This window comes from Chenopodium quinoa, unplaced genomic scaffold (genome assembly GCF_001683475.1).
Source record: "Chenopodium quinoa cultivar QQ74 unplaced genomic scaffold, ASM168347v1, whole genome shotgun sequence".
Lineage (NCBI taxonomy): Eukaryota > Viridiplantae > Streptophyta > Magnoliopsida > Caryophyllales > Amaranthaceae > Chenopodium > Chenopodium quinoa.
In genome coordinates this window covers 2,087,743-2,102,522 of record NW_018743906.1, presented here as the reverse complement: position 1 = coordinate 2,102,522, position 14,780 = coordinate 2,087,743, and the positions used below count along the sequence as shown (strand labels likewise).

Here is a 14,780-nt window from a genome sequence, read left to right as displayed (position 1 = left end):
TTTATTTAAGTTTTAACCTTTTTTTAATCTTATAATATTTGATATTAAAAAAGAAATGGATTTGGTGGGCCATAAATTGAAAGTAATATTTGTATACTTTAAAGAGTCTCATTATTGAAAAATTAGACTTTACATAAGTTGCTAAATTGAGAAGTGGGTATAGTATCACCATTGGAGGTAAAAGACAACTCATTTTGTATTCAATAGCCAAATGAGTTTCACCATTGGAGGTGGTCGTAATCTCAACTTTGGAGTATTTATTTATTAATCCAAACTTTATATCCCGTTCGCCAAAAACACTCCAAACTAATCATCCAACCTAATATTACAGGTTTCAAGACACGTGTCAACATATAATTGGAGTAAAATAAATAAATAAAAGAAAAAAAAAACACCAACACAACCACCTACGCCCAGCGCCCAGCCACCAACGGCCAACCCAACCATCTTCAACCCAAGCGTCACCCGCCGCCCTTCTCCTCTTCCGCGGCGCTGCTTAACCACCCACCCCATTCCCTTTAGCCGTTCACTTGACATATGCGTACCTCATGATCAATCGCAGCGACTGGCTCCCTAATTCTAAATAACGCGACCCCTCTAGATTTATTGCCAAATAATCGTTCAATTGACATGATTTTCAACAGATTACTCAACTTCCTTTTGGTTTAGTATGTAAGTGCTCCTTAATCGATGTTTGCTTCGCGATAAATTCTGTTAAGCAATTCTCTCTCTAGTAATCATAGGGTTTCGTTTAGCTTCCTTCTAGAACACCGTAAGTTAAACTTTTGACTCGCGTCCAACGATTGATTACGGTAAAATATTAAAATATTGTTAATGACAATTATAACCCGAGATAAACAAAATCCGTTTCTCAACGAGATCAACTTGTATTTACTCTTCTTTTTCCTACCTTTGTAAAACCAAATATCAGTTTTCCCTCCTTCCTAATCTAATCAGAATATCGGACCCCAATTCGCCGCCGTTCGTCGGAGCTTCTGTCGGAGGTTGAAAGCGCAAGTTTCTGTCGGAGTTTTCCTTCAGGTATATATTTCAGTTGTTCATTGGTATGTTTTCAAAATTAAGATTTTATTTGCAGAATTAATTGTGATTATATATATATAAAAAATAAAATAAAATTACACACTTGTTTAACTACTTTTTTTTTTATTATTATTATTTAGTAATTTTATGCATTTCTCTTGTTCAAATACCATTTATCTCAATTAATTTCATCTGCATTTGTTTGATCAATATATTTCTGGTGTAATTTTGGAAAGAGGGATTATCTTTGCTTACTTTACCATATTTTTGAATTTAGGTCAATTGATATTCATAAAAGTGATTACGTTTAGTTTATAAATAATTTTACGGCCTGTTTGGTATGCGGTAATAAACGAAAAATATAAATAATATAAATTTCAATGTCCATGGTTATGAAATTTCAATGTAAATTGTGTTAAGTTTCCACTGCTATTGGTTGTACATGAATGTGTTGTTGCATTGGTTGTTTTTATTGTTTCCTTAATCAATATATAAAATTTCGCCGGAATTTTATCATGATTGTCAATATTGCATTGGTAATATAATGAGAGGCATTATGTAAAGTATATAAGGTATAATAATCTGAATGGTGGAATTAGTTTACTAAGTACTTTTCAAGTCTACTTTGAGTTTTAGTACAAAAACGATCGTGTCATGGAAATATAGTCAATATTCAGCATATATCTTTTGTTTATAAGCGAGGTATGTAATCTATTAAGACAGTGAAGAGTGCTTGTATGAGTTACCTTATCCTAGTCTGTGAGATTGTGACTTTATGTTTGTTTGCGAAATATGTTATTGATTTAGTGTGTGTATTAGATATGGTATAGCTAGACTTCTTAGTTTCCAATCTGGATGTCTTTTGGCAAATGGTGTTTCGGTATATTGATCAATACATGATTGATGAAGTCTGTTCTAGATTGCAACTTATAAGTTTGAGGAATGGATGTCTGGATCAGGATTAATCAACCATCTAAAGTATGATTAGCAGTCAAAAGTCGTTGAGAACGATTGGTTGAAATATGGAGGTATAAAATAGTCCAGCCATTGAGAAATTTATGTTTTTTCATTGGAAATTTGAGTGATTCCTTTCTGTACATCTAATATTCAACAGCTACTTAGGATGTACTTGGCTAGTGACCGTAATGTCATTATCCCTCTCAACCAATTGCCATTATAAAATATAATTTTTCATTGTTGCGTGATATAGGCACTTTTCCATCCATCAATTAAAGGTATATGGGTTTAAGCCTGATCATGCACAATCAAAATATTGTACCCCTGAGAAGGCCAACTGAATTCCCTCTTTTTGTTTAGGGTGGACTAGCAGCAAAGTAATTACTGCACTCTATAGCTGTTGAATAGCACAGTTTTGCAAACTTATTTAATGATTTTACATAGTCCACAACAGGATATAAAAAACTATGGTTGAAAAGGTTTGGTGAGTTTTCCAGTAATACCTTTTGGTTCACGCCTTATTCTAGCGGATCTTATGGGGAGGGAGTGGTTCTTGTTAGCCACTTACCGCGTCCATCTGAATAGCATCATGGTTGACTTTAGTACAGGTTCTAAAAGTAGAAATAGAATGTGTTGAGATAATGGATGGAAAGAGGAAAAAACAAGCGCAAGAAGTGCTGTGAAAGAGGGAGAATTGTTGATGTGATGGACAGAGAAAATGACATAATAACTTTCAACTCGTGTCTTAAGCTGGAAGGAAAGGAGGATTTTTCTTTCTGGAGCATCTAAATGTTGTAAGATTTTTGTTTCTTTGAAGGGAATAGTTGTTACCTGTTTTCTACTACCCAGGAGGGAGGAGGAGCTAGATATATGAAATGCTGATATAATTTTTGTGGAAAGCAGGTCATAGATGGAAGAAAGAAAGCTTGAACCCATTCATAAAAGTAGTTTCTCAGGCTCACAATGATGCTTGTATCTCCATCAGCCACCTACAAATGATACATTAATCGAAAGAACTTTTTCTTAGAACTCTCCCAGTACTACTGTGTATTGCAACTTTGCAAGTGCTTTTGACCTTCTCCAAATCAGTCTTAAAATATTAAAGGTATAGGTATTTTTATATTAATAAGCATATTGCATGGCTTACAGTAAATGAAATAAAAGCTGTATTTCTTGTGAACAAGCTTTGATTACCTGATCTGAATCGACTGAATGTTGTGTAAGCATAGGCTGTCTTCTACACAAGATCTTTCCTGGTTGTTTGCCTGTGGAGCCATAGCAAATGTCTGATAAAAAACTAGGAACCACATTTGTATGATCTTCAGCTTACACCTCTATGCTGGAGTCAATCACATCCATGTCAAAGGTTATCTAGTTAGCAGGTTCTTTTTAATGAAAATCATTATCGACTGCCTTCTCTGATTACTGTTCACGGGTCCGTACACTCGTGCAATAGGGTCACTATCTTACAAGTTATCCACTTTATAGTTGAAGTCAATGTTTTAATGCTTTGAGTTACTCTTTCTTAAATTGTCACATGTATAACATAAAAGAATAAAAAAAGCATGGCACACTATAACTGTTATTGTGCACCCGATACACGAATGTGCAGGGCACATATCAGTTCCCGTTTAATTTGTAACTTCTACTGGTCTTGGTATGGTATTACTCATAGTAGTGTTCTTTTTGTGGACTCTTTGGCAGAGCTTTCACAGACACTTAAAGTTTTTGACCATTGGAAATGATATGCTCCTATATCAGTTAAGCTGCATATTTTGGGATGTGTGTTGACCCTTTGAAGGTTTTGAGCATAGATCAATTCATGTGCAGTTATGGCTTTGCTGCAATTATATACTTCAATAGTTAGACATGCAAGTCCAAGATTCTCTTTTCTATATATTTTTTATGTTTGTAGAGGATCATTGTTATATTCTAGGTGATTTTTTGTCATCAGTAGTTTACATTGAGCAGCTCTCCCTTAAGCACAAGGTATTAGCTTACAAAGGTGGTGATGTGAAATTGCAGATGGACAGGGAAGTGTCAGAACGTCAAGTGAAAGAACGTTCGAGGACAAGGTGGACAGCTGCCCTTGATAAAATCTTTGCAGACTTGGTTGTGGAGCAGATTCAATTGGGAAATAGGCCAAATAACGTTTTTGACAAGAAGGTGTGGGGCTACATACGTGATGAATTTAATAAGCGAACGGCTCTAAACTTCAATAACAACCAATTGAGAAAGCACCTAGATGTTCTTCGTGCTCGGTATAACCAGGTTAAGTCTGCTTTAGTTCAAAATGATCTCATCATGGAAGATTCATGCTGTGGTGGATTTGATTTATGGGAAGGCATAGAGGTATATCCTCCCTAGTTGTTTCTGCGTTCTTTCTCATCTTTGATGTTGCTATTTCCATTGTTGTTGAATCGGCAGTAATCTGCTTATGCTACTGGACTTTCAGGTTAATCCTAAACCAGAGCCAGCTAAAATCAGGGACTGCCCCATTTATGAGAAATTGTGCACTATATTCGCTGACAATGGTGCTGATGGGAGATATGCCCAGTCAAGCCATTATGAAGAAGTGGAGCATAAATCTAGTGCTAATAATGCTAATCCTCTAGGCTCAAGCTGTGGTATAAAAATTGAGCCACCAACTCCTGAAGCTCCGTTGTTAATGAAATCCATGGATGTCAATACTACTTCCTTTTTGAAGGGAGGTAAGACTGATTGTGAGAAAAAGAGAAAGCATACATCGGATGTGGATCAAAATGATCAACAACGTAGGAACCATAAGATACTTGATTCTATGGCAGAAGCAATGCTAGGTATGATTGACTCCTTTAAGCTGAGGACAATTACAAAGACGGAAAGTAAGGAGAGGTTTTCTATCACAAATTGCATCAAGGCATTGGATGAAATTGAAAACATGGGAGAGTCGTTATACTTTTCGGCTTTGGATCTCTTTGATGACCCTAACATCAGAGAAACCTTCATATCTCTTAAAGGTGTTGACAGAAGATTGAGTTGGTTACAGGTGAAGTGCAGTACTACTAATTGCTTTGAAGTACAAGGGCAAACCAGAGATCATTATTGGACACATTCGGTGCAGATAAACTGATATTGGAGTGAATTTGTTTGTAAGTATCAAGACAAACTAGGGGTAATTCAATGGAAGTAGATAAAGTGATTACAAACATATGTACTATTTTACTGCATCAGCATCACTAAATGAATGGAGTAATGTAAATAGTGCACCTCATTCTTGCACCATGCTATTGTTTCAATAAGGTTAATTAAGGTTGCGTAGAGAAAGTAGAAATATTATGTCGATAATAATGTGATTAATGTCCATGTTTAGCTCACGAATGCAGCTCATTACTGCTGATGGTGCCGATTAATTATTACCATCACAACCATGCATTCTCTGGGTGAGGGGGGGAAAAAAAGAAAAAAGAAAAAACGAGATTCAAAATCTAAAATATCTGCTGAATTCATCAGCATGCTGCATTTTACAAATAATGTTACTTTACAAGAGAAAAAAAAAAAACTAGCAATGACTATTGCAGCACGCTACAATTGACTAATGTTTAACAAAATTGTTACAATTAAACAAGCTAGTAAAAAACATAAGTATAACAAAATTATGGCTTAGTGCCACTCAATCGTCCGCCAATGGTTTAAGAAGATTCTCAACCCTCAAAGGAAAACTATGGGCTATGGAGCATCATTTAGCAACATAAAGTGCTGCAAGGAGTTTGTAGGACATTTGACATGTCAACTAAACAGTGCTGGGCTCTTTCATCCCCATTGAAGATGAATCTTCGAATACTCTTTTATTCGTTGACTGCGTAAAATTGCAACATTTCTGCCTCCACGGGGTGAGTTTCGCCAACAATGACAAGGCAATGCAGTGGATCTCCAAAATCAACAGTTTGCAGTTTCTTCATTGTACCCGCAACAATAATTTGATCCTCACTTCCTAACCGGGCAAAACCCACACAAAGAGTGTCTTCAGTGTAAGCTGCAATCCACATGAAATACACTCAATCGCAGGTCATCAAAGTAGTAAAATTACATATTAACAAAATAAAATGTTCCAGTTAAGAATAAACATAAAAAATCTGAAGCACAACAAAGGGATAGATAAACGTGTGAAGAGAAACAACCTACCTGATTGACCACACTTCTGCTCAACCTCAAGGAGCTGTTCTATTGCAGTTCCAATGGACATGAACCTTGGTGGTTCATAAATCTTTTTTCCCCTGAAAGTAGTTGTAAGTACTGGCATGTTATAATGCAAGTTTAAGAAAGCAACAAATAAAAAGACAAGATTACATTCAGTTGAAACCAGATGTTAACCTGCAGAGAGATTCCAGTGAGGGTTCCTTCACTTTTATATCTGCAATTAACAGAAGACAAATATCTCAGGCGGTGAATGCAGTAGATCCAAAGAGACGTATATATGGTCTATATATCAGGTATATATCCAAGAACATGGCCTGAAGATTATTAATCTAAAGATACAATCATGGTTAAATAGTGTCCATATATAGAACATGGACTCCGGCACAGGGAGAAGTTATGCTAAATGCCTTTATGATACTTTGTAATAATCAATCTAACCATAACAATTGACAATAAGTTTATTAGAAAGACATTAAGGGGGGCGCTGCCGGCTTAAAAAGTATGAGCCGGGGACAAGAACAAGCCTCAGCTTTAAAGGAGAAGCAAAAAAATACAAGTAATAATAATGCTTTCAAGCTACAGGGCGATCTTTTACACAAAATCAAATTAAGTTGAACAATGCTCCAAATGTGTCTGGCCCTAATAACACAAAAATTATGTCACTAAGGCTCAACATTTCAACACAAGCATTTGTGTAGGGTTCTTAACAAGTCAGCATACAAAGGAGCAACTTACATACAAAGTCTCCCAAAGACCAATGTCCAAGGGACAAATACAACAAATCGGATTTATACAGATCAGTAATCACAATGAGGAGCCACAAGTTCAATAAATCCACAGTGTTTGTGCAACTCTTTCTTGGTTCAATAGATGGTCAAGGTCCATCTATACAACTATAATAATCACTTAGCAGCCTTATTCATTCAATGCTCCCCATAACCATAGATGATCAGGCTTGTAGGACCACATACATTTTGACACGATGGACTTGATGGTTAAAGCATTTTTACTGTGATATGAGACAATTGAACAGCATTCATGACGCTAGAAGCCATTATTAACCACTCTTGTATTCTACATCACAAGCAAAACCAAAAATCCATTGCAAGCTACGGCTTTGGAGTTTGGACAACTATGTTTCTACAAATACAAGAGTGCTAGAAATGTAGAATATGGATCAACAACATATGCACTATGCATGGAGCAGATGGTCTGGTAAAAAAAAATTCATGAATAGAAACACAATTCCAATTCACAGTACATTATTCCAAAGTTCAACATATAATTCATAATTGCAATGAAGAGCAACTCCAAGGGCAAGGGAAGCTCAAGGTTGAACAATGACAAACTTAAGCGAAAGGAAAGAGTGAAAACCACACCTAACAAACACAGAGTATGCAGCCCAAGATCACGGTTTCATTTAATCTTTTCATAGAAGCTATCAGGTCTCCATGTCTCGGTAAAGAAAGGAATTGAAATTGTCTCTCCATAACGATACAATTGCAATCCACATACTCCAATTGCATTCATCACTGATGCATTGTGCACCACCTTGACCTCAACTCCAATCTCCTTTGCCCGAACAACAAGGTCCGTGTGCGTAGTTGCTCTACATTCCAAATATGATTTAGACAATAACAATAATCACAAATATACACACCCAAAAGCAAATACAACCATCACAATTACTCTAATAGATCAATGCCATTTTTCATAGTAGTAGTTAAAACAAGTAACATACACACCCAAAAGGATCCCCAACAACAAGGAAAGCAACATCAGAATCACGAGCTTGCGAAAGCATAGAATCCGCCTTTTCCTCCACCATTTCTCTATCAGCCACAATCACAGGTTTCCCATACAATTTTTCCTACAAAAACCAACTCCAAATTCCAAATTACAAATTTTAAATACTTAATGAAGGGTTTTAAGAAATACCCACAAAATTAAACTGAAATTTAAAGGGGTTATTCTTACCAAATTAGAGAGACCATCAGAAGAAATACCAAAAGAAAGGAGTGAAGTATAAGCTTCAATGTAAACATTTTCACATTTCTTGACAGCTTCTAAACCTCTCAATGTTATGTCTTTCTCATCTCCCAACCCCAATCCTATAATGTATAGCATCTTTACTTTGCTCTATTAAAAAATCTTAACACTGCAAAATCTGGAAAAATGCAGGTCGAATAATTCAGGGTTTAATTAAATATTTGAAATTTGTTCGAAAGAGTTAAGCAGGGAAGAGATTGAAAAAACCCAGTTGATTTACCTGAGAGCAGAATTCGAATTCTGGGAATTATCAATTACAAGGCTTTAGATTGAATGTGATTGCTGCTGATCTGGGTTCTAAGATTTTGCGGCTAGTAGTTTGTAAGAATAGGCCGAGCCACCGAGGAGAAACACTACTGGGAACCAAAAGTCCAAAATTAAATACGGAGTACCTCCTTAGCTTTCTCAACAAATACTATTGGAAAAATATATTTTAATAATCTCAATTATTACCGTGTTTTTTTTTTTTAATAATACTAAGGGGTCGTTTGGTTGGGAGTAATCAGGAAAGGGAATGAGAATCAACTGGCCTCATTCCCTTTGTTGATGTTTGTATAGCACTTTTAATTATTCCCATTACCCTCCCCATTACCCCAAATCCTTTCAACTCCATTCCCCACCCCCCTAGACTTTCCCATTCCTTTTCCCTACCCACCTTCACACCACCCCATCACCACCTTCACACCTACCAACACCATCGGAAAACCAGCCCGACCACCGCCGCCCCTACCCCGACCACCGCCGCCACTACCCCGACCACCGCCACCCCTCCCCCAAGCCTCGCCGCCCTCCCCTCCCACGCAAAAACCACCCCTAGCCCCGCAAAACCCCTAGCCCTGATCTCTCTCCCACCACCTGCAAAACCCTAGCCACCCCTTCCCCTCCCCTCGCCGCCCACCGATAAACGCGTGCCGCTCAAAACCCCCTCCCCTCGCCGCCCAAAAACCCCTCCCCTACCTCGAAAAACCTCCGAAAAGCCTAAGGGAGGTTTTTCGAGGGTGAGATTCGTCGTTTTGGGCCCAGCGAGTAGTGGGGGAGAGTTTGCGAAGGGCGGCGAGGGGAGGGGGAGAGCCGGCGAGGGGAGGGGGAGGGCCGGCGAGGGGTTTCATGGCTGGGAATGATGAAAACCATATGAATTGTGTGGTGGTGTGGTGGCTGTGGTGGTGTGGTGGTGGGATTGATTCCCTTGTTTTAAAAACAAACAACAAAGCAAAAAAAGGGTATTTTCATTCCATTATTCTCCTTTCCCTTTGTTCATTCCATTCCGATTCCCTCGTGCGAACCAAACGTCCCCTAAGTGTCTTTTCTCATATGTTTATTTTTAGTTCAGTTCAGCTCAATTCAGTTCAGATCCTAATTTCCATCTCTTTGTTTTTTTTACGGGTAATTTCCTTCTCTTATAAAATATTCAGTTCAGTTCAGTCTATGAGAAGAGGCCCTAACTAAAGATGGGCATCGTGCCGTGCCGTGCCGTCGCGGGCCGTGCTTGGCCGTGCCGGGGTGGGGCTCGTGCCGTGTCGTGCCGGCTTGGTGGCGGGCCGTGCCGTGCCGTGCCGTGCCATGTTTTGGCACACCCTAGCCCACGGCCCACGTGCTTGGCGGGCCGTGCCACGGGCCACCACGGTTTTTAAATTTTTTTTTATTTTTAAAAATATATATATTATACAAAATCGATATATATATTATAAAATTAACGTACCGACGGGTCGTGTCGGCGGCCGTGCCGGCGTCCGACGATCGTGCCCGTGTCGTGCCAAATTTCAAGATTTGTGTTCACGGCACGGCCCACGACCCACAAGTGGGCCGCCGTGCCGTGCCGTGCTAGTGGCCGTGTCGTGTCGGGCCGTGCCGGGCTCGTGCCGCCCGCGTGTCGGCACGGCCCATGCCCACCTTTAGCCCTAACTATACTATAACTTTGCCAAATCTCCAATAGACCCAACCGGTCAACATCAAGCTGTAATAGGTAACCAATACATGTGTCAGCTTGTGATTGATCTATAAATAAAAAAAATACTCCCTTCATTTTTAAATACTTGCTCCATTTCTCCATGCACGGAGTTTTAGGAAAAATTGGAGAAAATAATAAAATATAGAGGTAGTTGTTACAAAATAATAATGTATGCCCATTATAGCTTGTAATTATCTCTTTTATGACTACCTTAAGTATGGTTTTAATAGCATCCTTGTAACTCTCCTTTGTCATTAGTCCACATTAACCCTCTCATGAATGGACTTTTCATTGTCCATATATGTTACAATGTTCACATCTTGTATATATATAGATGGTCATGAAATGGATGAAGATATAGACAATACAATTACCATCTACATACATCTCTCTCTAATCTTCTCCCTTTTCCCCTTATTTCATAATAGTAGTAGACTAGTAGGGTAGGTAGAAGAATAAAAAATTGTAAAAACAAAAAGTAGTAAAATTAAAAAAGAGAGAACATGAAATTAATAAAATATGATTAAAGGTGGGTACACTAAGCGAGAGAAATTAATTAAATATTGTTAAAAAGAATTCTAAATTAGGAAATGGAGCAAATACTTCCTCCATTTCTTTTTAGTTGACACGTTTCTTTAGTCACGTTTGCCAAGGCACTTATTCAATCATTGATATCTTTAATTATCGATAAGTAATAATTATGAATAGTTGATACTTTGAAATTGTATAAAGTGACGAATCTAACAAAATCCCACATGAATATATTTTTCATTACGTATAAAGCACAAAACACGGTCAAAGGAAGGTGTGTGAATAGTCTAAAGTCAATACGTGTCAACTAAATAAAAACGGAGGTAGTATTTAAAAACGGCCGGAAAAAGAAAGTAGAGCAAGTATTTAAAAATGGAGGGAGTAAAAAAAAAAAAAAACCTAACAGCCACCACCTCATCCCTTCCAACCACAGCAAAACGCCACAACCAACCCCAATCTCGTCGGAAACAACCGGTCGTCCCATCCCAACCCCAAAAACACCCTAACCGGCCTAAACCCACCCCCAAACCACCCATCCTTCCTCGAAAACAACATCAACCACCGTTATGGGGCCAACCAAAGCAGCGGCAGCCACCGCAATGGGGCAACTAAAGCAGTAGCCGCCACTGCAATGGCGCAACCATAGCAGCGGCAGCCACCAGCGATTCCGGCGCGAGCTGCAACCCCTGCTAATGATTTCATTGTGTTTGCAATTGAAACCCCAATTCGCAACAATTTCAACCTCAATTCGCACTAATTTGCACAGCAACCATCGTAAATTAAAACCCAGATTTGTTCCGGCCATTTTCGGAGGGCTAGGGAGGTGGCCGGCGGTTTTTGGTTGGCTGTGGGTGACTGAAATTTTCACTATGAGGGTTGACTGGGATAGAGTTCTTTTTTTAAAAATAATTTTTTTTTATACTATTAGGCCAATCATGTGCTGACATGTGGCATTTAAAAAAAAAGTATACTATTTCAACAGGTAATCGATTTTTAGGTCTATTGGAGGCAAAGTTAGGTCATTCAGGTCATTGTTAGGATTATTAAAAAATAAATCTTAGTTGGGATTATTAGAAGTAACTCGGCAATAGTTGGGAGTATTAAAAGTAAATCGGCAACAGTTGGGATTATTAAAAGTAAATCGGCAACAGTTGGGATTATTACAGTGTATTTTTTCCCAAATAATTTTTGTTCAACATAAATTATTTTTATGGTATACTCTCTCTGTTTTTAAATACATCTTTTTTCAGTTTCGCTCGTTTTTAAATACTTGCTTCATTTTCTTATTTGGAAACCTTTTACAATATTTAATTCATTTATCTCAACCAGTGGATCCAACATAAATTATACTCCCTCCGTCCCATAGTATAGTTCATGATTTCCTATTTTGGAGCTCCATAATGTTGTTCTTGTTTTTATTTTTGGATAGTGTGTAAAGACCATTATACTATACCCTCACTTTTTAAACTTTATTCATTGCATTTTCTAATTTACCCTTGAATTTTGCATATGTGTAGACACCCATTTGTGTCTCCCCAAAAACCAAACCCAGTGATGAGTACCTTTCACGTCGAATCATAATCGAATGAAGCGAAAGTGTGGAAAGTCTAGTGTTGCGGATAATTTTAATTTCTTTTCTCTTCTCTCTGTTTTTGAAAACTTATTTTAAGAAAACAGCCAATCCAGTTTGGTTGGTCCATGATATGGGTCCAATAATAGTGTAGTTGGGTGGGGCTTGACAAGAGCTTTCCAACGATATATTATAAGCCCAATTCCGATGAATATTGAGGAAGTTATGGCCAATTTACTAAACTGGGCCTGGTTTGAGCCTTATATGCGGCCCAATGATCTAGGGGAGGGCCTAATATGATTTGTCATTCCTAATGCAATTAGGAATGGTTTTAGTCTTCTAGATTCTTCTAGAAGGTTCTTTTCATTCCTAATTCAATTAGCATTGATAAATTGACTTTTGTTGACTTTTCAGAGTTTTAATTAAAATCAAAGAGCATTTTTGAGGAAAATACGATTTTATCCTCTTTTATGGTAATTTTTATCTGATTTTAGAAAACGCGTGAATTTCTGAAATCAGCGCCAAACGCCAGCTGTAGCGCCTGGCGCCTAGCGCTAGTGTTGGCGCCAACAGCTAGCGTTGGCGCTGATTCAGTTTTTTGTGCGCCAATGCTCTGTTTTGATAATTTTATCTTTTTGGCTGATTTTCTCTCTAAATAACGTCGTAAAAACTCCGTTTTCATTCACCTACAACCAGTTTTCATCAACAATCTACCAATTCTCTCTATTTTTCATTCACCAACTCTCATCAATACTCTCTCTCTCTCTCTCTTTTTCTAAACTAGCTTCTTAATACAAAATTCCGCATTCATTAGATCTAGAAACACCTAGCCATATTCGAAGTTGTCTTTGCCCTAGACGTGAAAGGTTTAATTTCTGAGGGTTTGGTCTCAAATCTCTATTTCAATTATTTAATTTAATTGTGTTTGTTTATAATTTTCCTTGAAGTTACTAACGCGTGTATTTTGTTATTAGAAAGAGGTACGAGACATCAAAGTAAGTACTTTAATGGTTTTTATTGATGTTATGATATAGAGTTCATGCTTAGGTTGTTATTTTGATTCCTAGTATCATGTCTAGGGTAATTTTAATATCAAGTATGATTAAAAGTATGATGTCTTCTATGTTTTTCCTAATATTTATGATTGTTAGTATCATGTTAGGGTTAAAGCTTTGATTTTTATTGTTTAGTGACATGTTAGGGTTTGTTATTAATCTTGTTAGTATCATGCCTAGGATCTTGCTATTATTATGCTTTAACATGATTTATGATTATTAATTATGGTCATGATTATTTTAATTATTATTATTATTATTATTATTATTATTGATTATTGTTATGTTGCTTGATATTTATTGTTTGATCACACCTTTTATACATGTTTAAAGGGAATTGATACTTGTAATCACGCTTAATAAGATAATTAATAATCTTGTTAGAGTTAATGTAATTATAATTCAAGTGATCGCCAATAATAGTTTTATTTGTGCATTAATATTCAACCAACATAGATAAACAGGTTTAGGGTTAATCCTATTGATTGCATGTTAGTCAGAAAGCGCACATGAATACGATCAGAATAAAGTAGAAGCTTATTATTAGGGCAGGTTCAATCTCTTTTAGGTTGGATTTGTACCTTCATCCCCGAACCATTATTTGGTTCAAGACATTATGGAGTTAACGATCTCTTGGATCGTTAAGGGGTGTAACCTTCACCCTGTGAACGGTTTACAAGTTCCTAAAACTTGTTGGCGACTCTTTTGCTCTATCTTCTTCCCTTTTGGACGCCACCGTACTTTAGTGTATGATCACAGTGGGGGTTCAAGCTAGGGGATTAACGCTTGAAATTATTCCCCACAATATGTCTTGTACTTATTTCCACATTCCCTCTCTAACTTTTGTCTATGATTGTACTTTTCACTTTTATTAATGTAATTCATCCACTTTCTTTTCTTATTTCTTAAAATACCGTGAAAAAAATACAAAGGAAAATATATTATGGACAGAAGAAGTATTTCTTAAATACCGTAAAAAACACAAAAAGGAACTATATTATGGGACAGATGAAGTATTTTATTAATTTCTGATTCTCTCTCCTCCAATTCTCTCAAATACTTCTTTTTGTGTACAATTTTTCATTTTTCCACCTACTGCACTACCTCTACATTAAAACTCCGCGTATGAAAAAATTGAGCAAGTATTTAAAAACAGAGGAAATAGAAAACAAAGAAATTTGGTGGTTGAATATAATTACAAGTAAATTGTCTTATGATTAAAAAATTAATTTAAAGGTAAAATCACTAACACAATTATGGCTTTACCTTTAAAACCGCTAATGTTTTACCCTTGAAACCAGTTGTTAACAATATACCCTTTTATGTCAAAATAAGAATGATGAAATGCGTGGGGGATAACTCACGTGTTAAGACAATTAAATCTTCTCTCCCGGTTCTATGATATCGTAGATCCATTAACGCTTTCACAATATTGTACTTTTTCCGTTTA

The 14,780-nt window shown here is 37.1% G+C and overlaps 1 protein-coding gene and 1 pseudogene across 1 annotated transcript; one reads left to right on the top strand and one right to left on the bottom strand.

The window, feature by feature from the left end:
* The first annotated feature begins 25 nt into the window (after positions 1–25).
* Positions 26–5,539, top strand: LOC110686972 (L10-interacting MYB domain-containing protein-like). The gene is made up of 3 exons (XM_021863601.1): positions 26–1,041; positions 4,024–4,350; positions 4,454–5,539. Exons 2-3 carry the CDS (start codon positions 4,024–4,026, stop codon positions 5,108–5,110), a joined length of 984 nt encoding a protein of 327 aa, XP_021719293.1. The 5' UTR covers positions 26–1,041; the 3' UTR covers positions 5,111–5,539.
* Positions 5,540–5,637: 98 nt separating this feature from the next.
* Positions 5,638–8,883, bottom strand: LOC110686973 (annotated as a pseudogene).
* Positions 8,884–14,780: the final 5,897 nt, after the last annotated feature.